Source organism: Rhinolophus sinicus, chromosome 14 (assembly GCF_057876585.1).
Source record: "Rhinolophus sinicus isolate RSI-liver-muscle chromosome 14, RSI-T2T, whole genome shotgun sequence".
NCBI lineage: Eukaryota > Metazoa > Chordata > Mammalia > Chiroptera > Rhinolophidae > Rhinolophus > Rhinolophus sinicus.
The window spans coordinates 20,923,130-20,948,528 of NC_142514.1; the positions used below are offsets into that span (position 1 = coordinate 20,923,130).

The 25,399-nt window shown below is 46.9% G+C and overlaps 1 protein-coding gene across 4 annotated transcripts in view; it reads right to left on the bottom strand.

Moving 5' to 3' along the window:
* Positions 1 to 18,004: 18,004 nt before the first annotated feature.
* LAPTM5 (lysosomal protein transmembrane 5) overlaps positions 18,005 to 25,399 on the bottom strand; it is a 68,646-nt gene continuing 61,251 nt past the window's right edge. For all 4 annotated transcript variants that reach the window (XM_088790816.1, XM_088790817.1, XM_088790815.1 and 1 more), the window contains 5 exons: positions 25,225 to 25,353; positions 24,368 to 24,490; positions 22,844 to 22,939; positions 20,662 to 20,754; positions 18,005 to 19,410 (listed from right to left, as the gene is read on the bottom strand). In XM_088790816.1, the coding sequence (XP_088646942.1) occupies positions 19,321 to 19,410; positions 20,662 to 20,754; positions 22,844 to 22,939; positions 24,368 to 24,490; positions 25,225 to 25,353 (531 nt within the window). In that variant the 3' untranslated portion in view covers positions 18,005 to 19,320. The remainder of the gene's footprint in view (positions 19,411 to 20,661; positions 20,755 to 22,843; positions 22,940 to 24,367; positions 24,491 to 25,224; positions 25,354 to 25,399) is intronic.

Consider the following 25,399-nt stretch of genomic DNA (forward strand, 5'->3'; position numbering starts at 1 on the left):
CGGAGTAACGCGTACATTAGTACTCGATATGAGCAAGGCAGTAGAGAAAATGGTGAAGGGCACAGGCTTGGAGCCACATTAGCTGGGTTTGCTATATACTACCTGTGTGGCTGCTTTTAATTTACTGCATCTCTGTGCCTCCAAGTCTTCATCTGGAAACTGGGGATGCTAACAATGCCTACCTCCTACGGTGCATTAGAGGAGCAGAGTTATATGAGGAAGCTGCTACTATTATCCCCATTTTCCAGATGAGGGACAGAAAGACTGAGGTGAAGTAACTTGTCTAAAGTCACACAGCTAAGAAGTGTAGGGCCAGGATAAGGCCCCAGGCTAGTGTTGTCAGCCACCCTGCATGCCCACCTCTCCCCCACTCCCTGGGCTACGGTGCACTGTCTGTCTCACCCACAAATGGGTAAGAGTCTGGCTAGTTAATCTCTGCCTTCAAGCCCAGCCCAGAGTCTGTATAAAAGAGGCAAAAATAAAGGCTTGTGAATAAAGGAACATAACCAGGAATGTCCCTATAGTTACATCTCGGTCCAGTAGTTGATGAGATAAAGCAGAAGGAGCATGGGCTTGGCCAGCTGAGAGACCCAGGTTCAAATCCACTTCTGCTGTTGACTGACTGTGTGACCTGGAGCTGGTGACTTAACCTCTCTGAGCCTCAGCTTGTTACCATGCAATGAAAGTGACAGTACTTGGCCTGCCCACCTCACTGGGACCATGTGAGGAGGCAATGAGAGGACAGAAGTGGAGATGAGGGTCCAAGAATTACCATCTTCCCAGGGGATAGAATCATTAACAGTTAAAACCTGTGCATGTCACTCTAGGTAAATTATACTTTAGTGAAAGGAAATGTACAGGCTTTAAAAAAAAAAGATGATTGCCAGGCACAGTTGACCCAACCAAGCTTCTCACAATCTTCATCAATAATGGCACCGTCATTGACTCTATTGCTGTATCTCCTTTTTCTCCTGACAAACCTGTGATGCCAGCAGATCTGAGTATATTAGCCCATTTCTCAGACGAGGAAACTGAAGCCTAGAGAGATTCATGACTTGCCTGAAGCCACCCAGCCAGTGTAGAGGCAGAGTCAAGCCTGGAACTCAGTTCCACTCACCTTTGTCCCAGCTTCAGAGAACAAGCAAGTTAATAGCATTTCCCTCTGACTGCCCCCATTTAAGTTTCATTTATTCATATAATTCATAGTGCTCCCCAATTCAAAAACCAGGAGACTGCTATTTTCTTTTCTCTCTACAACTTAGAAGCCTAATTATCTTCTCCAGAGACTGCAGGCGTGATGGCTATCCACATCACTTCTCCGAATTGTGTTATAAATGTGTTACCTGTCTCCCCCAGGGGGCTCGCCTGTCTCCGTCCCCAGGACCCAGTGTGGTGCCTGAAACAGGGTATGTGGTGAGTAAATAAAGAAATGAACTGAAAGAAGGAACTAACGGCGAAGGGTCCGACCAGAGTCAGCAATGGTGGCCGACAGTGACAGAGGCAGAGTGCTCTCCCTGTCACCCTGCTGAAGGTGGACGAGGAAAACGTGAGCTGGAGTCCCCTCGCCCACCGCCCCTTCTCCCCAGTGGACAGGGTTGTGTCCAGAGCTCAGGGTACAAAGCTCTCTTGGCCAGGGCAGCAGCTGGGCCCATGAAATAGCTCTTTCAGCTCCAGCCCTGAATGGCTGTTCTATGGACTCTCACAGGAACACACAGGCGCCTTCTCTGTGTCACTTCTCCGCTCATTAGTGGAGCCACAGAAATATGCTACAGGTAAGTTTTCAGGAACAGAGATGGGTTCCCCCAAAAAGGGGCAGCTTTAACATTCCATAGTGGGAGCAAGGGCTTACAGGGGAGGAGACTTGGAAGTTCAGCATATACATTGAGGAAAGAAAATAAATATTTGTGTTTTTAAAGTGTGAAACATTTTTCCCCAGGAATCAAAATTGGGAACAGTATGTCCGGTATTGGCCAGAGGAAAAAAAAAATGTGTTAAGGGGCCTTCCTCCAGGCTGCTCACCCGTCAGACAGCAGCCGTGAAGGGCTCCCGCTGTTCCCTCTTCTTGTTTTCACACACCTCAGGTTTCCAGAAACTTAAAGCTTTTAGTGTTTTATCCAAGAGAGAGCGTTTGTGATAAAGTGAGAGGCTCCTGGGCAGAGTGTTGCTCAGTGGAAAGTGCACGGGACTCCCCCTCCCAACCCCAAGACTCGGTTCTTTTCCTAAAGAGCAGGCCTGGTTATCTTGAGCCTCCCGGATGAGAGATGCAACCTGGCCGAGCTCAGCATGTCCCCTTCGTCCTTGAGCCACCACCATCACCCTGTTTGCTGGATCCACATATACCTCTACCATTATTTATTGAATCTTTCTCCCTTTAAACCTACTTTTTGAAAAAATTTTCCTCCTCCTATGAAATAATAGCCATGAAATCATTGGTTTGATGTAGTTCATATGTTCACTTTGTCATCCACTGAGCACCAAAAATTATTGTGTGTTCTGCCAATGGCATGCATGCCAGACTTTAAGGAACCCTGGGAAGTGAAAAACAACTTTGGAATCAGAGCTCGATTGGATTCTGTGTTCTGTAACCTGCCAGCTGTGTTGACGTCCGGTGATTCCCTTCTGTTCTTCGGTTTCATATCTGTAAGTTGGGATCTCAATGCCAGTGTCACAGGGTGGTTGAGAATGAAATATATTGAATGCTGCATCAGTGTTGTTTTCACCACGGCTTCTGTATTAGTCAGGATAGAACAAGCTAAGCTGCAGTAATGAAAAAGCCCTTGGGTCACAATGACCTTAATACAAGGGTGTGTTCTGTCTCGTGACAAGGGCTGGTGCTAAACAGGCCCTCTCAAGGCTGCCTCTATCTTCCTGTGATACCCTGTCCAATCCCTCGTGTCCAGCCACATGGACGAGAGCGAGACAGCAAGTGTCTCTCTTAGCTGCCTCACACAAGGAGTGCACCCCACCTGACTCTGCCTAGAAGCCCAGGGGTGGGACATAGGTATTTAGTGAGCAGCGACCCTCTCTGTCACCTTCCCAAGTGAAAAACCTTCTGTTGGCCCCATATCACCTCTCGATGCAGATTTAAACTTAGCTGGGCATTTAAGGCACTTCACAAGCTGTTTCTTGCTACCTTTTCCAGGCCACTGCCAGCCTCTCTCCATCCCCTCCTTTGTTCCTCTCTCTTCTCTGCCACAGAATGAGTCACTTCTCTTCAATCTTCTCATAGCACTTTTTTCCCTTAATTGCAGCAGGTTCCATTTCATATTTTACTTACTGGTCTTAGTGACTCTGGCCCAGGGGACTGTGACAGCCTGAGAGTCTGCCTTTTGTACCAGCGCATTATCAGAGTTTGTACTCCATAAACAGTGACTCGTTTTGTTTGGGTGGGGGACATAAAACCTTGAGTATTAGGCTCTGAAGGAAATTCAAAGGTCATCTAGACAGTCTATCCAGCCTTCCACCCATGACACTCACCTGGAGAAGTTGTTAAAAATACAGAATCTACTCATGTTGGATGCCTTCTTGGGGCCAGAGGGACAGCACCCAGTCCTGGGGGCAGCTGTTAGAGCTCCCCGTGGGGAAGAGCTCCCGCTGTCAATCATGCTGCGCAGGGAATGCGCATGCGGAGGGAGTGCTTAGGTTTGTTTAGCGCTGAGACCCAGAGCAGATCCAGTTGAAGCCCTGCCCCTTGACCCTTCAGCCCACCTCTGAGCTCCCTACTGTTTCAGTGGCTGCTCCCATCATACTGACAGGGAGCAAGGCATCCTGAGAGTTTCACATCCTCGGGGCAACCTTCAACCATTAGAGGCTGGGCACTGTGGATAAACACCCCAGGTTTCCCATCCCCGCTGGACAATTCTGAGATGTACTCCTCATGGTCCTTCAGAAGGTCCCCAGCAGAAGGGAGCCCCAATTGCCCACAGAGCTATTTATTAATGCATTTTTTATTGGCCTTTGTCCCTTCCCTACCTCACTTTCTCCCTCACTATAGTTCCTGGGACCACCTCCCAAATAAATTACCTGCACCCAAGTCCTTATCTTGGGATCTGCTTTGTGGGGAACTTAAGGCAAAGCTTTCTCAAGTGTGAGAGTCCAAGATGCGGTGTTTGGGGTTCTCCTGGGGCCAGGGGAGAACAACCCTAACAGGTGGGGCAGGTGAAGGCAAGGAGAGGAGGTACCTGGGCAGAACCCTGGGACCATCTGGAATCTGCAGGGCTCTAGGCAGAATCCTCATCAAAATGCATTTGCAAGTTAGTCTCTGTTTTATACTTCAGTTACCCCAAAACTGTCCATAAGTTTGGTTAAGGTTTTTCGGAAAAAAAAAAAAAAAAATGCAGATTCTCAAGTTCCCATCCCAGACCCAGCAAATCTGGATTTCTAAGCTCTCCAGGTGGTTCTGATGTAATAAATCACCGATCTTATCCAACCTCCCATATAAAACATAAATCCTCTCTCTGTCTCTGGAAAGCTGTCATCCAGCCTACAACGGAACATCTCTTGGACAGGGGTCTTGCTATCCCCCAAAGTATTCCATCCCGCTCTGAGAGCGAGCAAATCAGCTGGTCTACCATGTTCAGTGACCTGAAGATCCACTGAGCTGACTCTTCCCTAATGAAAATATCTTCACTGCTTACAAACATCCTTTCCAACACATAGATTTCAGCCCCTTAACAGCCTGGTGCCAGCTCCCAGTGGCATTTCAATTTGTCTCTTTCCCTCTGAAAGATTTGGGCTCTGAATTTAATGTAATCCTCCAGCTAGCTGAACAGAATATATTTTCTCCCACATTTACCAACGTACCTAACCTCTGTTCATGTTGCCTGAAATTCCCTGATGTTTTCCCCTCAGCCTCAAAACAGAGCCTCTGGAGATCTGAGGAGAGTACGTAAAGATGTGTGAACAGTGGTCAGCTACCTGTTTCATCCTTCAATTTCCAAACTCTGGATCTGCATTGATCAAGGCTTCAGACATTCAGGATTGTTGCTGCTGCTGCTGCTGCCACTTAGAAGAAGGAAAAAAATAAAGCTTCCTCCAAATTGGGAAGAGGTGGTCCATTCGTTTCCTATTGCTATGTAACAAATTACCACAAATTTAGCAGCTTAAGACAGTACAAATGTGTTATCTCACAGTTTCTGTCGGTCAGACGCCTGGGCACAACTAAACGGGGCTCTCTGTCCAGTGCCTCCAGGCTGAAACCAAGAAGCTAACTGGCCTGCATTCTTTTCCAGAGCTCAGGATCCTCTTCTTAAACTCACACAGTGGTTGGCAGAATTCAGTTCCTTGAGGTTGTCAGACTGATCCACTCCCCTGGCCCCATCCTTTTCCTGGCTGTCCACCAAGGGCCACTCTCAGCTCCTAGAAGCCACCTGCAGTTCCTTGTTGTGTGGTCTCCTCCAAGGCCCTCTCACACTTCCAATCTCTCCCACGCCAAGTTCCCTTCTTCAGGGAGAGCCCAGTCCCTTTTAAGGGATCACCTGATTAGGTCAGGCTCACCCAGGATAATCTCCTTTTCTTAAAGTCAACTGTGCCATGCAACATAACCTAATCACAAGAGTGACTATCCCATCAGATTCACAGGTTCGACCCATACTCAAGGGGAGAGAACTATATGAGGTCTTAGTCGTTGGAGGCCGTCTTAGAATTCTGCCTACATCCAGTGGTGTATATGGGCGTGGAACAAGGGAGGGAGGGAGGAGGGCAGGGGATTGACAAGGAAATGCAGCATTTTTCAGTTTAGGGGTAGTTGCTTCAGGGTCAGTATGGGAAGGGCTAGGTGCCAACAAACATACCCAAATTACACCCTGCTGGTTACTCTCATAGTTCAGTCTCCAGGCCCTTGCCTCTGGGGTGCCTCAGCGATGAAGGGTGGTAGGGAAAGTGCCCTGTGGAGTTTGGTGACCTGAGAGCAAAGCCTGGCCCTGTTCTGACCCATGGAGTGTCTACAAGCAACCAAGGAATGTTAGAGTCAAGATTGCTCTACCTTTAGCCTTCATAAGGATGTCCAACCTCGGAAACACGTCAATCTTTCCTTCCCACACTCCCCTAGAGATACCCAAGCAGAGGGCTGGGAAGGCACACAGGAACATTCCTGGCATGGTCCCTGTTCCTTCCATTTGAGATAGGGCTGGGGCAGGGCCTCCAAGAAAATCTTTAACCACCAAAGACAAAGGGCCAGTACATCAAGATGAGACAAGGAAACCAGCCAGAATGACCAAGACCAAGATGGCCACAAGAGTCACCTCCAAGTAACCTCCACACACATTATACTGTTATTATAATACATCTCCATGCTAAATGACACACCCACCTGGCTATGAAACCTCCACAGAGGACCATATAAAAACAAAAAAAGGGGTGTATCCCAAATTCCCAGGAAAACTCACCCCTTCCAAAAACTAATAGATATTCCTCCCCCTTATTCCCATATTAAAAATCTTAATTAATAAAAACCACAGCCTTGATATAAAAAAAAAAAAAATCCCCGATAGGAATGGCGGCAGCGAGGTGGTCTTCTTGAGTTCTCCTCCGAAACTTACCACAAATGGAACATCTATAATCCATCAAAGGACTCTGCTCATCACACAGAACAGCTAAGGGACTCTCACGAGGATTACTTGAAGGTGGGTAAACCGGGCGAGCAGGGGACGAGGGAAGGGAGCCGAGTGGAGATGTGGCCTGTATCTGCTGCAGCTGTTGCCAGGACGTTGGGCCTCAGGACTCAGAACAGAGATAACAACAGCCAGGAGGTGGGCTCTTTCACTGCGTCCCACAGCTGATCTCTCCTGCCAAGAGAGCAGCTATCCAGCCTTTGAGGCACTAACCTCAGCTGAGACCTCCAGCTGGGCCCTAGGTCAGACAAAAAAGACAAAAGGCAAACTCCATACCTGGGCCCCTCCCCCTGCTCTCCCACAGCAATCCTACCCCCGCCCTTCCAGAGTCTCAAGCTGATCCCTGCACTGAAGAGTAGTGTCTGATTATAGAGAAGCTATAGTGCTCAGGACCTGGAAAAAGCCCCTTTACAGCTGTGACCCAGGGAAGAGGTTGGGAAGAGTGTGACACTACTGGGCTGGGAGACAGAAGACACCTCCCTTCCCAGCCCCCACCTTTTCTGGGCTGCAGTCCAGGACAATTACAGCTACAGAGATACACGCAGAGGTCAACAGCAGGTGGCAGAGGCAGCTCTGGGCTTTCAGCAGCTCAGAAATCTATCACCCTCCACATCCCCTACGGAAGTAGTGCCCTAAGACTCAGGAGACCTGGGCACAGGGCATAAACCCACCTCCCAGTGGCTGGCTGTGGTGCTCTCAGAGCACATTATGTGCAGGTGAGAGCAGAAACTGCACTGACTTTGTAAAAACTACCAACCACACCATATGGCCCCACTCATCGAGAACTGCTGTGCCAGGGACACTCTGGGAACCAGGTGGCCGGCTCTGCCTGCACAAGATGCAGGGGACTCTTTGTGCACCAGAAGACAACCTGGAGGTTGCTTGGTGGGCTTAAGCCAAGACTGGCGCTGCTTTTGTGTGTGTGTGTGTGTGTGTGTGTGTGTGTGTGTGTGTGTGTTTGATATTTCTGCCTGTGTTGCGTGTGGGTAATCAGTTGTTTTTATATGTGAGTGTATCTGGTTCTTTTCTTTGTTGCTGTTATTGCTGTTGTGCTTGGTGATTTGTTTTGTGCTGAAATCGCCCTACACTAGAGCCCAGGCCAAGAGGCACAAGATTCAACACACCCAGAGGCCAACTCCAGACCAGAATACTACCGGGTTTGACCTACAAGTGACACACCCAGGGGGAATTCTCTATAGGCACAAGAGCCCATAGGGGCCAAGCCTCATCTGAGCAGTCAACCCTTACGCAGCAGCTCATCCACTGTGGGCACAGCCAATTCTCACAACTAGTCAGCCGAGGAGTCAATCCCATCTACTGACAAGTCAAAAGCAATTAAAGCTCAACCTTAACAGGAGAATACACACAACACAAGGGTCACCTTTGGAGCACACGCACAAGAGAATAGGGAAATGGTGCAAGTCAAATATAAAGGACACATATTATATAAGATCACCCAGCAAAGACCGAGAACCCTAAGGGATCTACCTAATACATCGAAGCAAACACAGAGAGTCAGCCAGAATGGGGAAACAAAGAAACAGGTCCCAAATAAAAGAAGAAACCTCCAGAATTGGAACCAAATGAAATTGAGGTAACCAACCTATCAGAGACAGAGTTCAGAACACTGATGATAAGAATGTTTAAGCAGCTTAGTGACGACATAAAGAAGGATGTAGAAATCATAAAGAACAACCAGTTAGAACTAAAGAATACAATAACTGAAATACAGAACACACTTGAAGGAATTACCAGCAGGTTAAATGAGGCAGAGGATCGAATCAGTGACTTAGAAGACAAGTTAGCAGAGATCATCCACGCAGAACAACAAAAAGAAAAAAGAATAAAAAACAATGAAGATGCTGAGCTCCCAGATGGCTCAGTTGGTTGGAGCGTGTCCTCTCAACCACAAGGCTGCCAATTCAACTCCCGCAAGGGATGGTGGGCTGCGCCCCCTGCAACTAACAACGGCAACTGGACCTGGAGTTGAGCTGTGCCCTCCACAACTAAGACTGAAAGGACAACTTGACTTGGAAAAGTCCTGGAAGTACATACACACTGTTCCCCAATAAAGTCCTATTCCCCTTCCCCAATAAAATATTAAAAAAACAAACAATGAAGATGGTGTAAGAGACCTCTGGGATAACATCAAGCGAAACAACATACATATCATAGGAATACCAGAAGGCGAAGAGAGGGAATAAGGGATGGAGAACATATTTGAAGTAATAATGACCTAAAACTTCCCTAACCTGGTGAAGGAAACCGACATACAAGCCCAGGAAGTGCAGAGAGTTCCAACCAAGATGAACCCAAACAGCCCAACACCAAGACACATTATAGTTAAAATGGCAAAGGTTAAAGACAAAGAGAGAATCCTAAAAGCAGCAAGAGAAAGACAGCAGGTTACATACAAGGGAACTCCCATAAGACTATCAAATGACTTTTCTACAGAAACATTGCAGACCAGGAGGGAGTGGCAGGAGGTATTTAAAGTGATGAAAAACAAAGGCCTACAACCTAGATTGCTTTATCCAGCAAGGCTATCATTTAAAATTGAAGGAGAGATAAAGAGCTTCTCAGAAAAGAATAAGCTAAAGAAATTCATTACCACCAAGCCAGCATTGCAGGAAATGTTAAAAGCGTTTCTGTAAACAGAAGAAAGATGAAAACAATCTAACTAATGAAGACCAGAAACACAAATAATAAAATGGCAATAACTATGTACCTATCAATAATCACTTTAAATGTAAATGGATTTAGTGCTCCAATCAAAAGACATAGGGTGGCTGAGTGGATAAGAAAACACGACCCTTGCGTATGCTGTCTACAAGAGACTCACCTCCGATCAAAAGACACACACAGGCTGAAAGGGAAGTGTGGAGTAAGATATTTCATGCAAATAGAAATGAGAAAAAAGCTGGAGTAACAATACTATCTCTGACAAAATAGACTTTAAAATTAAGAATATATTAAAAGACAAAGATGGGCACTATATAATAATAAAGGGATCCATCCGACAAGAGGACATAACCCTAGTAAACATCTATGCACCCAACATAGGAGCACCTCAATATATAAAACAGATATTGACTGACGTAAAGACAGAGATCAACAGTAACACTATCATAGTAGGGGACTTCAACCCACCTCTGACAACAAGGGACAGGTCCTCCAGACGGAAAATAAATATGGAAACAGCGATCTTAAATGATACATTGGACCAGTTGGATTTAATCAATATTTTCAGAGCATTTCACCCCAAAGCTGCAGAATTCACATTCTTCTCAAGAGCACGTGGAACATTTTCCAAGATAGACCACATGTTAGCCACAAAACAAGTCTCAATAAATTTAAGAAAATTGAAATCATACCAAGTGTCTTCTCTAACCACAGTGCTATGAAATTAGAAATCAACGACAGAAAAAGAATTGGAAGACACACAAATATATGGAGGCTGAATAACATGTTACTAAGTAATGAGTGGGTCAACCATGAGATCAAGGAAGAAATCAAAAGATATCTCGAGACAAACGAAAATGAAAACACGACGACCCAAAATCTATGGGATGCAGCAAAAGCAGTCCTAACAGGCCTACCTAAAGACACAAGAAAAATCACAAATCAACAAGTTATCCTTACACTTAAGGGATCTGGAAAAAGAACAGCAAAATAAGCCCAAAGGGAATACAAGGAAGGAGATAATAAAGATCAGAGTGGAAATAAATGAAATAGAGACCAAACAAGCAATACGAAAGATCAATGAATCCAAGACCTGACTTTTCGAAAAGATAAACAAAATTGACAAACCTTTAGCCAGACTCATCAAAAAAAAAGAGAGGACCCAAATTAATAAAACCAGAAATGAGGAGAAGTGAAAAAAGACACCATAGAAATACAAAAAATTTTAAGAAATTACTATGAGCAACTATATGCCAACAAATTAGACAATCTGGAAGAAATTAACAATTTTCTAGAAGCATGCAACCTTCCAAGGCTAACTCAAGAAGAAACGGAAAACCTGAATAAACTGATTACTGTCAGGGAAATTGAATCAGTAATCAACAAGCTCCCAACAAACAAAAGCCCTGGGCCAGATGGCTTTACAGCAGAATTTTACAAAATGTTCAAAAAAGAATTATCACAGGGTGGATGGGTGGCTCAGTTGGTGAGCTCTGGGCAACAGGGCTGCCGGTTCGATTCCCACATGGGCCAGTGGGCTGCGCCCTCTGCAACTAAAATGAAGACAAAGAGCTGCCGCTGAGCTGCCACTGAGCTCCCGGATGGCACAGTTGGTTGGAGCGTGTGCTCTCAACCACAAGGTTGTTGGTTTGACTCCCACAAGGGATGGTGGGCTGCGCCCCCTGCAACTACGATTGAACAACGGCAACTGGACCTGGAGCTGAGCTGCGCCCTCCACAACTAAGATTGAAAGGACAACAACTTGACTTGGAGCTGATGGGTCCTGGGAAAAACACACTGTTCCCCAATAAAGTCCTGGAAATACACACTGTTGCCCAATAAAATCTTTAAAAGGAAAAAAAAAAAGGAATTATCACCTATTCTCCTCAAACTATTCCAAAAATTCCAGAAGGAGGGAAGGCTCCCAAACACTTTTTACGAGGCCACTATCACCCTGATCCCAAAATCAGACAAAGACATTACAAAAAAAGAAAACTATAAGCTGATATCCCTAATGAACATAGATGCAAAAATCCTCAACAAAATATTAGCAAACAGAATTCACCAATACATTAAAAAGATCATACACCATGATCAAGTGGGATTCATTTCTTGTTATGCAAGGGTGGTTCAACATCCGCAAATCAATTAATGTGATACACCACATTAACAAAATGAAAAATAGAAATCACATGATCATATCAATAGATGCAGAAAAAACATTTGACAAAATCCAGCAGCGATTTATGATAAAAACTCTTAAGAAAGTGGGAATAGAGGGACCATATCTCAACATAATAAAGGTCATGTATGATAAACCCACAACTAACATCATACTCAATGGGGAAAAGCTAAAACCATTCCCCCTTAGATGAGGAATAAGGCAAGGTTGCCCACTTTCTCCACTTCTATTCAACATAGTGCTGGAAGTTCTAGCCACAGCAATCAGACAAGAAAAAGAAATAAATGGCATCCAAATTGGTAAGGAGGAACTAAAATTGTCATTATATGCAAATGACATGATACGATATAGAGAGAACCCCAGAGACTCTACCAAAAAAAACTATTAGAACTGTTAACTGAATTAGTAAAGTAGCAGGATACAAAATTAATATTCAGAAATCAGTTGCATTTGTATATACGAATAATAAAATATCAGAAGTAGAAATTAAGCAATTTCCCATTTACAATTGCTTCAAAGACTATAAAATACCTAGGAATAAATTTAACCAAAGAAGTAAAAGACCTGTACTCAGAAAATTATAAGACACTAAAGAGAGAAATTAAAGAAGATACAAATAAATGGAAACACATACCATGCTCGTGGATAGGAAGAATTAATATCATTAAAATGTCCATACTGCCTAAGGCAATATAAAGATTCAACGCAATTCCTATCAAACTACCAAGGACATTTTTTACACAAATAGAACATATAATCCTAAAATTATATTGAACCATAAAAGACCCCAGATAGCCTCGGCAATCTTGAGAAATACGAATAAAATGGGAGGTATCACAATACCTGACATCAAATTATACTACAAGGCTATAGTAAGCAAAACAGCATGGTACTGGCATAAAAACAGACACATAGATCAATGGAACAGAATAGAGAGCCCAGAAATAAACCCATGTCTATGTGGTCATTTAATCTACGACAATGGAAGCAAGAATTTACAGTGGGGTAAAGACAGTCTATTCAATAAACGGTGCTGGGAAACCTGGACAGACACATGCAAAAAAATGAAACTGGACCACCTCCTTACACCATATACAAGAATAAATTCAAAATGGATTAAAGACTTAAATGCAAGATCTGAAACCATAAAACTCCTAGAAGAAATATAGAAAGAAAGTTTACAGATATTACCTGGAGTAATATTTTTATTGATATATTCCCTCGGGCAAGGGAAGTAAGAGAAAAAATAAGCATATGGGATTAATTCAAACTAAAAAGTTTTTTCACAACTAAGGAAACCATCAATAAAACAAAAAAGGAGCCTACTGAATGGGAGAAGATATTTGTCAATGATATATCTGATAAGGGGTTAATATCCAAAATTTATAAAAACCTCAGTCAACTCAACACCAAAAAAACACACAATCCAATTTAAAAATGGGCAGAGGACATGAAGAGACATTTTTCTAAAGAGGACATACAGATGGCAAACAGACATGTGAAAAAATGCTCAACCTCACTAATCATTAGAGAAATGCAAATAAAAACCACGAGATACCACCTCACTCCGGTCAGAATGGCTATCATCAATAAATCAACAAGCAACAAATGCTGGCGAAGATGTGGAGAAAAGGGAAACCTCATGCATTGTTGGTGGGATTGCAGACTGGTGCAGCCACTATGGAAAACAGTATGGAGGTATCTCAAAAAATTGAAATGGAACTACCTTATGACCTAACAATTCCACTCTTGGGTATCTATCCAGAGAATTCCAAAATGCTAATTCAAAAAAATCTATGCACCCCTAAGTTTATTGCAGCACTATTCACTATAGCCAAGACATGGAAACAATCAAAATGCCCATCGGTAGATGACTGGACTAAGAAACTATGGTACATTTATACAATGAAGTATTACACAGCCATAAAGAAGAACGAAATCTTACCATTTGTATCGATATGGATGGACCTAGAGAACATTATACTAAGTGAAATAAGTCAGACAGAGAAAGACAAATATCATATGATCTCACTTATATGTGGAATCTAAAGAATAAAAGAAATGAACAAACTAATTAGAAACAGTCTCAGAGACATAGAGGAAAAACTGAGGGTTGTTAGATGGGAGGGGGGTTGGGGATGAGGGAGAAGGTGATGGGATTAAAAAGTACAATCAGGAACCACAAGATTGCCACAGGGATACGAAAGTCAATTTGGGGAATGTAATCAATAATGTTGTAAAGATTTTGTAGGGTATCCGATGGACACTTGTCTCATTAGGGAGACCACCTCAGGGATGATGTAGATGCCTGATCATTGTCCTGTACACCTGAAGCTGAAGCTGAACAATAATGAATGTCAACTATAATTTTACATATTTGTATATATATTTATATATATATATATATATATATATATATATATATATATATATTCACAAGAAGCGGAGTACAGCATAAGGAATAGAGACAGTGGAAGTGTAATGGCTGTGTGCGATGTCAGAGGGATAGTAGATTAGGGGAGAGAGGTTATCACTTTATGAGAGATATAAATGATAAATGTCTAACTATTACAGTATTTTTTACACACAAAACTAATAAAAAAAATTTTATAAAGTAATTGTTAATAAAAAAAAGAAAACAAACAAAAACAACAGCCTTAAGAAGGATGGGACCATCTCTTGGAGTAGATCACCGCACAATAAACTACTTTTGTTCTTTTGTCTGGCTCACGCTCGAATTCTTTCCTGCCCAAGCCAAGAACCCTCTTTCCTGCAACATACTGTCCCACCTGAATGTAGTGCTTTAGAATAAAAGCCTTGCTTTTTCCCAAAGCCCTCTGATAGGAATTCAGCTCCACCACTCAGCAACTTGGCCCTGTCAAGGTCAAGGCTGAATGTATTGTGGTGTTGTAAGTTGTGAGTTATCAGAGGGGAGGCTCCCACACTTGTGTCACCCTCTGACACATGGTCACATCTCTAGGCCTTTGCCCAGGCTGTCTCCCTGCCTGGATTGTTCCCCCAGCAGGTGGAACAGAGGAAGCTGCAAATCCAGTGTCCTGCCCAACCACCTGGGCCCCTGAGGTGGCAGCAAAACTGTTTACCATACGGATTTAGGCTGTGGTTCCCTTGTGCTGGCTGCTCCCTGCCAAGCCCACTGCCTGTCAGACGCTCTTGGTAGCTAATTAGAAGGCTTCCTCCTGGAGTCCCAGGAGACTGGAGTGCGAGCAGAGAGCCCATCTGGGCAGGTAGTGAGTAGGGGCCTGTGGCTGCAGAGACAGACCCACAGTAGCTTCTTACACTCACAGCAGAGGCTCCAATGCCACCCAGAAACCCAAGGTGGGCCCAAGGGGGAGTCCTCCCCGACTTCCTTTAACCTGGGAACTGCTTTTCTTGACACTTAAAACTATTTCACTGCAAACTGGACACATTCCCAGGGTGCCTGATTGGACGTGAATCTCTGGTCTCCCCAAAAGTCAACAGAGACACACAAAGTGGAGAACTTGCCCATAAGCACAGTACAAGATTCCTCATCTGCAAAGCAGGTACACTCCCCCCACCACCCAGGCTGTTGCGGCGTCACTGGGCTTCCCATCCTATACAGGTCCCCTTCGGTCCACAGCCTCTGTGGGTGAGGTCTCTCATGTGGTTGTCACACCTCATATGTGCTGTGTTGGTCTCAGGCCCTACAAGCGGTCAGTCAGGATGGAAGCCAGAAGTTAGACAGGGCAAGGAGGCCTGTGCTTTCATCTGAGGACGTGTCAGCCTCATGTCCAGCGGATCGGTTAACACCTCTATGAACCTTGGTGCCATCCCTCCCACGTGTCCACAGATGACACTCACATTCCCAGCTCCCTCCTTCCTCGCTATCCTGAACTCCAGACCTATAAACACAGCTGCTTTCTGGGTACCTCCTATCACGTGTTCCCTACAGTAGCTCAAATGAAAGCAAAACTCAATGCATCCTCTTTTGCCCCCCATCCTGTGTCCCTAGCTCAGAGCTGGACACCAACCCAAAATGCTCTCCAAAGCTGGGCACCAGCCTTGATCCTCCCTCTTCCTCACTTCTGTGTCCAGGCCCTGCAGTTACTGCTTCCCAAATGTCTCCTGAGTATACCCAGCCCCATGGCCACTGCTTGCTTCATGTCCCCAGAATTCCTCCCCTGGGCCACTTCCCTGTCTGTCTTCTGTCTGGGCCCTGCACCCATAATGGCCCCCTGGCTTCCATCACAAGCTCTTGAGCCAGGCCTGTCCTTAGTGCCAGACATACAACAATGGTTATGCCTCAGTTCCCTCTTCAGGGGGCTTTCCAAGGTTCTAAAGTCAGACGATCACTCTGCTCACCTTTGAAGTGGATGAGGTGGGGCAGGCAGGACCAGAAGGAGAAGCTCAGGCTGCAGTCAGGCCTGCTGGAGTCAAACCCCAGCTGTGCCCCTCATCCAGTCATGACTTTGGGCGTATGGCTTGCCCACCCTGAGCCTCAGGAATGATGGTCACACAGCACCTGCCATGTAAGGCCAGTGGGGGAGTCATGGAAATGACACACTGACGAGTCCACTCAATTATGGGGACCATTCATCCCTGCTACCATCAGAGCCTTGAGAAACTGAGGTGCTCCCAGTTTCTGCAACTCGGGTTTGATTTTGCAGGCTCTTCTTCCCCCCAAGAGACAGCCTGTCTGGGTGGCCCTCACCTGCCCAGCTGCATGCAGCCCCCTCTTTCCTGGGGCCAGCTCCTTTCAGGGTTTCTAGCTCAAACAGGCTCTCTCAGTGGGTCCAAACCCAGCCCTGTCAAAGGACCCCTGTGTGAGCTTCAAACAGGGCATTTATAGGACCGTGGTGAGGGCTGCCCAGCCGATCGCTTGGCCGGTCCACGAGACTTCCCCAAACCCAGCTATTTCCTGTTCCTTGGGCCGGCCCCGTCCCAGCTGCCTGGCCACAGGGTACAATCCCACTATACATCTCAGCCTATTCCTTGGCTCCAGGCCACCTCAACTGTTCCTTGGGACACACGACCATGGCCCCTTGGTGTCCTCTTGATGAGGATGCAAGGTTGGAGACAAGGTCAAGCCCTTCCTCCTGGAACTTCTGTCCCCAATCCCCAATTGATGGGGGCTCCTGGGGGACCTCTTTATATGGATCATCACAGGAAGCAAGAGCTCACACAGGCTAGGACCCCAACCCCTCTTAGCAGCCTCCATATGGAGTACAGAAAAAAAAAAAAGAAAAAAAAGGCACTTGGTCTAATCCCTAACCGCTGTGTAGCCTTAGGAAAGTCACTTGATGTTTCTGGGCCTTGATGCCCTCATGTGCGAATGGGAGCCCACTGAACATCTCTATTCGAGCCTCACTTTATCAGTTGCTTGGGGATCTGATAACAGAGCAGACGAAATGCATAAAGAAATCTGCTATCCCCAAGAAAAGTTGACAAGCAAGAAGGCTGACAACACCTCTCAAATCCATCCCCTTCTCTGCTTCCTCACAGGACAACTTCACCAGCCTTCATATGAGTCCCCACATTTGGTCTCTTCCTTCCTAAAACCCAAACCCAAATCTGACCCTGTAATTCCCCTGCCCAAAGCCCTTCATAGATTCCCCCTATCCCAGGATAAGTCCACACTACTGGGTGTGACGTTCAAGGCTCTGTTAGATCTTCTTTGGTACCCGTGATGGAGCCCAACTCAAACTGCCTCAGACTTTCTGCTGACTTCACTCTCAGGCAGGCCCCCAGCAGCTCAGCCTGGGAGCAAGAAGGCGAGAGGTAGAGAAAGAGAAAAAGAGATTATTGAAGAATTTGATTCCTAGGTCCAAACATGCCTGAAGTCAGAAATCCCTGGACTTTTCATTTATGTGAACCAAGAAACATCATGACCACCTTTTTTTTTTTTTTTTTAAACTTGGTTCACCAACGTTTCTGTTACCTGCAACCACCTCCTTCCTGTAAATGCCCTTCCTGGCTAAAGTTAGCCAGAGTGAGCTTACAGCCAAAGAACCCTTCCCTTCTCTCCCTTCCCTCCCCACCTACAGCCACACTGAGCTACCGACCTCAGCTCCCCACCCCCACATCCACGGAGGCCTTCCACATCCTGGTACTTTTGCCTAGAACATCCTCTTCCACTTTGCTTACTGCTGCTCACCCATCTTTCAGACTCAACTTAGTGAAACTTCTTCCAAGAAGCCTTTTCTGGCTGTCTGAAGTCCCTCAGACTTTCCCTGGCACGGCCTGGTGTTAGCCATGAACTATTCTAAGTATTAATGGATCTGTCTTCCCCAACCCAGACTGTGGCTAACTGGAGGCAAGTCCGACCCATCTCAATCACCCCCAGTGCCCAGTGCAGGACCTGGTTCCAGGTGGGTGCTTATGTGGCCCATGATTTGTAATCAGAAACAGAGCCAGGTCCTGGCATTCCCCAGCTGGCCATGACCCCTGTGAGCCTCTGGACTGAACAAAGAGGGGTGTGTGTGTATGTGTGTGTGGGTGGGGGGGGAAGGACAGAGCCCCTTCTACACCATATTTGAGGAACCACATCAGCCCAAGAGAAGCATGTTGCTGCTTTATTGAAATGTATTCTCCATCCCACACAAAGCAATTATATGAGCAGGTATTGGCGGGGAGTCTCTTGCACAGCCCTCTCTTTGTATCCCCCTAATAGGCCCCACATGGTTGTACCTCTGTGGCCCTATCTCCACCTCTTGGTCAGCTCCCTCAAGCACTCCAGCCCTCAGGGAAGCAGGCAAAAGAGGGGGTTGTTGGGGCCAAAACCCTCCCTAAGGTGCCACCAACACCAGCCCCCGTGGCAGGGTCTGCACCCACAAAGGGTTTGCCTGTTTTGACTGAACGAACCTGTGGATTTAGTCCAACAAACAAATTTGCCTGATTTCGGGGCTGAATTTCTGCTTGACCACAAGCATCAGACAGAACTGGGTTGCCTACAACCAAATTGGTGCTGGATGGACTGGCCTGTGGAATGGACTGACAGTTCATTACGAGAGGTGACCGTGGTTGAGGTGACCTATTTCATGGAGTCCACGGCTAGGTGACTACTCTGACCGTGTGTGACTGATTATTAATGATGATAACTCTTGAGCAAAACCATGTGTATGTGAAGGGATTGTCTGGTGATTGAAATTACTGTTACTTCCTGGAACTAGCTGTTGAATAATGGTTTGGCTATTATCTGGCTATTCAGCCACCCAGAAGTACTGAGCTGACCAGAGTGGCCAGCCAGTTATCGGATTAGATTGAACTGAATGGTTTGGGGGCTAATCTGATTTTTCAAATTATTGAATTTAATCACTATTCTAAATTGACTGATGGTTGGCTGGCTTGATAAACATGTAAGCAAGCTATTTGAAGAAATTAGATCTCTCGATTTGGTGGGGAGGACTAATTGATGATTACTTGACTAAATGAACTGACCACTATTTACAAACCAACGCAACGGACTGTTGTTGTTTGACCAAATTATTTTACTGAACTGACAAGTGTGGGTTTTCAAAAGTTCGTCAGCCTCTTGATTAAACTGGTCAAGCTGAAAGTTTTTTAACCAAACTCACTCAATTTAGAATGGCCAATTGTTTAAATAAATGTCAGAGCTGATCAAAATTAGCCAAGTGCTGTTGGACTGAATTTTTGAGAGACCCAAGGAGTCGTTCAGCTTAAAGGATTGACCCAATTGTGAGCGTCACCCAGGCCCCACAGGAAAAGCAGGCCAGCGAGGGGAACACAAGCGGATTGTCCTGACGTCAGCCGGGTGGTTCACCCAGGCCACAGGGGCCACCAAAGCACAGAAGTGGATTGCGAGGCAGCTCCACCTCTCCCAGCACCCGGGCTGGGACCTGGTGCGTGTCACACCTCGGAGTATGGGGGAGGCGCTGGGTCCCCCTCCGGAATCTTGGGTGGCAGAGACACGGCTTCCTCGTAAGACGGCAGGACCACCTGGGAGGGACAAAAATGAGGGCTGAGGATTGGCCAGAAGTAACCATAGTCCCCACCTGGAGTCAAGGGTGCTCCAACTTCACCTCTGGCAAAAGGACGGTGATGACAACTAGCACGCTTTGGGTACTTACCACGTGCTAGGCGTCGCATGCACCAGACAGGTACCGTTTCTGTTCCAATAGCGGACAGACTTGCCTGTTCAGCACCAAGCCCCCTTGTTTTGGTAACAACACACCATTTTCCCCAGAAAAACTCTCAGTTCATGTACTTCCAGAAGAATTGACGCCATCCCTCAGATCCAGGGGACTGACATGAGACCTAGGCATGGCTGCTCAAAGTAGAATTTCATCCCCCTAACTTTCTATCATCACTGGTTTGGAAATAGGCTTGTGATCCAAGATGGTCCAATCAGACATGCTCCCGTGACTTTCTTTCTGCTAGGGTTACTGAGAAGGTGAGATGTCAGCCTAGGGATTTGGGCAACCATATTGCCACGATGAGGAAAGGGTTACCTGAAAATGGAGCCAACGCTGAGAAAAGTGTAGTCAAGACATGGAGAGGGTGAGATCATGTCCAGATGTCAGGACTCAGCCAGGCCCCAGCCAGACTTACGTTGGACTTTCTAATTCTGTGAGGCTAATAGATTCTTTTTTTTTTCCTTAACTTAAGTCAGATTGAGTCAGGTTTCTGCCACCAAAAAAGTCTTGACTTATACAATCTCCATTTTACAGATGAGGAAAGTGAGCCACCGGTAATTGAAACCAGCTACACTTTTCCCATCACTTCTCCAATCAGCTGTTTCTAAGTGCACTTCATTTCCCAGTGAACTTGGACCAATTGACAGTCGAAGACATGGTCAAGTGTCACCTCCTTCCGGAAGCCTTCCCACATACCCCAGATGAGGCCAGCTGCCTCTTCTGTGCCCCCATTGCTCACACCAAGTTGTCATCAGAGTTCTGTGTCTGGATTGGCTCTGGACAATATACTCCTCTAGAACAGAGTGGTAGCTTAGTTTTCGCTACACCTCCAGGGTTGGATATGAGGTCAACAAAGAGTAAGAGGCAGAAAATGTTGAATGCATGCATGAATGAAAGACGCCGAGACTACCAGAGCTGAAAGAGATCTTCACATTTCTTCTGGTCCAACCCTCATGTTACAAGTTGAGGAACTGAGGCCCAACAAGGGAGAGAGACTAGCCCTAAATGTCACAGGGAATGGCAGAGCTGGGACTTGACCCTGCACCAGACTCACCTTCTGCAGCATCTTGGAACTGCTGCTGTCGTCGGCCGAGTTCATGGACTTGATGTTTCTGTAGCATCTCCACACACACTTGAACATGTAGATCTGGAAAAGGCCCGTGTCAAACTATGCATTGCTGACCCCACTCCTTACTGCCCCAGCAGGCTGGGGACAGATGCCAGGCACCTTTTGAGGAGCCCCAGCTCACCCCAGAAGGCAGCATCCAGCTGCTGCTGCTCAGACCCGTATTCTTGTTAGGGGGGTACCTCACCTGCCAGTCCCAAGTATTCCAGGTATTTTCCTTCCCACTGCCCCCACAGACTCAGCACAAGAAGGCACTTTTTGGAGGCTTCTGGGGTACCCTCCACCCCTGTTGGCAATAGTACTGCAGATCCTGCTTTCCCCCCCGGGGACTAGGAGCTCACTACCTCCCAAGATGGCTCTGCCCAACTTAAGACAGAGCTGATAGTCGGAAAGATTTTCTTAAAAATCACTTGTATGTTGTTTTTTAAAGCAGATTACAAAACAGGGTATGCAGTAGTATCCCACGTTTATAAATGCAAAATAATTATATGTACAGATATACGTATCTGTCAGATGATATAAGCAAGTGCTTTCTCTTAGCAGTTGGTGTAAGAATTAAGGAGACAATTTCCAGGGGGGGGTGAAGTCCCCAGAGTCATGTTCAGGGGACAATAGCCAATAGTTCTCTCTCTGCCCCAAACTGGCTCCTAAGAAAGGAGAGCGGGTCCTGTCATCTGGAAGGTCTCTTGTTTTATGGGGTCCCATGATGTGGACGTAGAAACGGCAGAAATAAATAAAATGAACTATAAAAGAATGTAGCATGAAGGGCCAGGGAAAACCAAGTAGGTGGAGGATGGCCAGTGAGGCAGAGTGAGGGGCCCAGAGAAGCCCTGACCAAAGAAGGACCAAAAAGAGGAGAGGGGCGGGGGAGATGGAGTTGTGTGGTGGGGTTTGGGGAGTTATTCTCCAGTTCAGTGCGTGATGTAAAGCCCCACATTGGTTTCCCCCAAGCCTTCAGGAAAGTTCTCATTGCACATCAGTCATGTGTTTGTGCTAGGTCAATTCTTTGAAGAAAGGTTAAAAGGAGTAAATTCTGTTTTCAGGTCGGCATTAGGTGAGGCCAGAGACTGCTCAGGGCCTCGGATGAAAGCAGGCAGTGACGTTGCTTACACCCACCCACATGAAAAGACTGAAAGGAAATGCAGCCAGGTACCCGGTGCTGGTCTGAGTGGTGGTAGATGGTGGGCTGATTGTCTTATTTCTGCTCACCTGTAGTTTCTGAATTTCTACAATGATCGTATGTTACTTTCATAGTCAAATCAGAACCCTTTTTTAAAACCCTTTCTTCTATTGAGTCAACATTAGCCTCCTGTGGCTTCAGGCCACAGTCCTGGCTGTGGCCTTTAGAATCCCCATGAGAGACCTTTGAGTGTTTGGAGACAGCAATCATGTGCCCCTTGAGCCATCTCTTTTCCAAACTAAATCACCCTGGTTTCCTTGACTGCCTCACATGGCAGAGTTTTCATGCCTCTTAACCCTCCTGGTTGTCTGCTATTAACACACTTTAGTCTGTTACCATCTCTCTAATAACTGGGACCTGAAACTAGATTCTATCCTCTGGGCCTGAGCACCCCAGAGAAGAATAAAACCATTCCCCTCCCTCCTTCTCATCACCAAACCTCTAGTAATATAACCTCAGTACCCATCTACATTTTGGTGTCTGAATCACACAAAACTGTGACATGAGCAAAGCAAGATTTATTATGTCCCTTTCACAGAGGAGACCTGAGGCCCAGAGAGAAGTGACTTGAAAAGTAACCACGTAGCTAGTGAGGGGAGAGCCAGGATTCAAACCTAGGTCCTTCTGAATCTAATTCCAGACAGAATAGTTCCTCCTTCCCTGGATCAGGGCCTCTCTGGATTATACATTAAGTCCCTGACACCTGAATGCAAGTGGTCTTTGCAGATCCACTTCCTCTAAATGCAGTGTCCCCAGCAATCCTACGTGGGCTCAGAGGAGCTGCTGTGGGGAGGGCGGAATAAGGATCCAAAAGCAGGAAGGGCAGCAGCAGAAGACACACTTCCCTGACTCCTAACAGTCTAGCGTGGGTGGGCCTGGGGCGGAACAGCCTCACCACCCCTCCCAGAGCCTGGGGCAGCGGCCACTCACCTTCAGGACGAGGATGGTGATGAAGGCAATGGAGAAAATGATCATCATCTTAATGAACTGGTTGTAAGCCATTCCCTCCTGGCTGGGGAGGTAATTCTGCAACAGATGCGGGGGCCACAGTCAGTGCCTCTGGCCGTGAGGAACTCTTAACGGTGCCCACGTGTGGAGAACTGACAAGCTAGCTCTCCACAAACGGGAACACGGTGTGGCACAGCCACCGTTTCCCCCAAAATAAGACCTAGTCGGACCATCAGCTCTAATGCACCTTTTGGAGCAAAAATTAATATAAGACTGGGTCTTATATTACATTATATTACATTATATAAGACCCGGTCTTCTATTATAGTAAAATAAGACTGAGTCTTATGTTAATTTTTGCTCCAAAAGACACCTTAGAGCTGATGGTCCGGCTAGGTCTTATTTTCGGGGAAACACGGCATGACCTTGGCTGATCCCCGCAAGGACCCTGGGAGGCAGTGGCTACTTACCTTCAGCCCCACCAGACAGGTGAGCAACCCGAGGGAAGCAGATGCAGCTGCTGCCCACCCAGGGGGCCCTGGCAGTGCCCCCACCCCCCAGCTGGCAGCGGGCATGGCCTTCTCTAGAAGGCAGTCTTGGCTGACAGAACCACCCAATCCTGAAGTACCTGGGAGGTCTCCCCCTCCCCTAGGGACAGCTTGCAAGCAGCGACTAACTGATGCCAGGTTACTGCTCGCAGTTGGACAGCCTCTGTGGCATTTGCAGACACGTGCACACATTCTTTGATACTCCTCCCTTCAAAGTGTAGAGCTCACTTCCCTCCCTCGAGTGTGGGCCAGACCTAGAGACTCACTTCTCACAGATAATAGAAGGTGGCAGAGGTGAGTGTAACCTCCAAGACATGGCAGTTTCCTCCTTGCTCTCTCATTTGGATACTCACTCGGCGAGCCAGCAGCCATGATATGAGAATGCTGAAGCAGCCTTATTAAAGGTGCACAGGGTGTGGAATTGAGGCAAAGAGCCAACAGCCATGCGAGTAAGCCATCTTGGGGGTGGACCCTTCAGACCTCGGCAAGCCCTCGGCCTCTGCAGCCCCATCCCCATCTTGGGTGCGACCTCATGAGAGATCCTGAATCTGAACAGCCCAGCTAAGCCACTCCCAAATTCCTGATCCCCAGAAGCTGTACGAGGTAATTTTTTTAGTATTTTAAGTCACCAGGCTTGGGGAGAATTGGTTAGACAACAATAAAAAACTAGCATTATTTCTGCAGTACAATTCCTACTCCAGGGTTCCCTCTGGAATCAGGCAGGGCAACCCCTAAAGCCACACGTCCGCATAGCTTCTTCCCTGTGTCAAACATGCTTCCCTCACCCTTTTCAAGGTTCATCCTGAGCACTCTCCATCAGTTAATCACTCACACAGGACTCTTCCTCCCAGGCTCCCCTTCTAAGAAACCCCACCTAAGCACTGAGGCACAGACAGGGGAAGTAACTTGCTCACGGCCACACAGCCAGCGATGGGAGGGACCCTTGGCCCAGACTCACCATGTGGTTCATGAACTTAAAGTTGAGATAGGTGGGCACTTCCATGTAGGAGCTGCAGAGGGTCAGGATGCTCAGGCAGAAGTCCAGCAGCTGCAGGGTCATCAGGGGGACCTTGGCGGGGTGCTTAGGAGGACGAAGAGGAGGAGGAAGACAGACCAGCAATTAAGCCCCAACCAGAGGCCCTGGCACTGCAGGACATATTGTGGGGGTTGGGGGGTCCTCAACCTGACAGACTATCTCAGCTAGAGAGTACCAGTGAATCTCTAGTCCACTGTGCCCAGAAAGAAATGGATGCTCCTTCCTCTGACGTTCACACCAAGAGCCGGTGGCAGACTCGGGACTAGAACCAGGGTCCTGAATCCCCACTCAGGGCCCTTCGGAAGTATACCTCCCCAGTCTCTTTAAGGACAACCGTCAGGAGAAGTGTGGAAAGCAGCTTTAGGGAGCCGCGTCAGTGATTGGCACCAGCCATCACAGGCATCCGAGAGTGGGGGCTCAACGTGGCTTTAGTCATCGTATCTCCTTTTAGAAGTGGGTTGGGAGGACAAAGCAGGGCTGGGGACTAAAACAGGGCATGTGCCCTTTCCTCTGGTGTGAATTCACCCAGGGCTGGCATGTGTTGAATGCTTACCATGTGTGAGCACCTCATAGACTTCCCTCATTTAATGCTCCTGAGGCACAGGGATAGATGGGATCAGAGACCCATTTGACAGAGGAAGGAACTCAGAGTGATTGGGAGGGGCTCAGGGACGCTGAAGGCCACCAACTACGAAAGGACCTTGAGGGCTCCCATTCACCGCCTGAAGCCCTCCCCCCTCCCCAGCCTGGGCAGTTTGTAGATGGGGCTGGGTACTCACAGCCCTGCTCCGGGAGGCAAACTTGAGGTAGGTGGGCAGCTCCACGTAGGACCCCAGCAGGGTGAACAGGCACAAAAGGTAGTCCATGATTTGCAGGGACATGAAGGGCAGCAGGTACTTCTCCCGGTTCTGAAAAGCAGGCCCAGGACTGTCACAGGTCCCTTGCACTCCACTT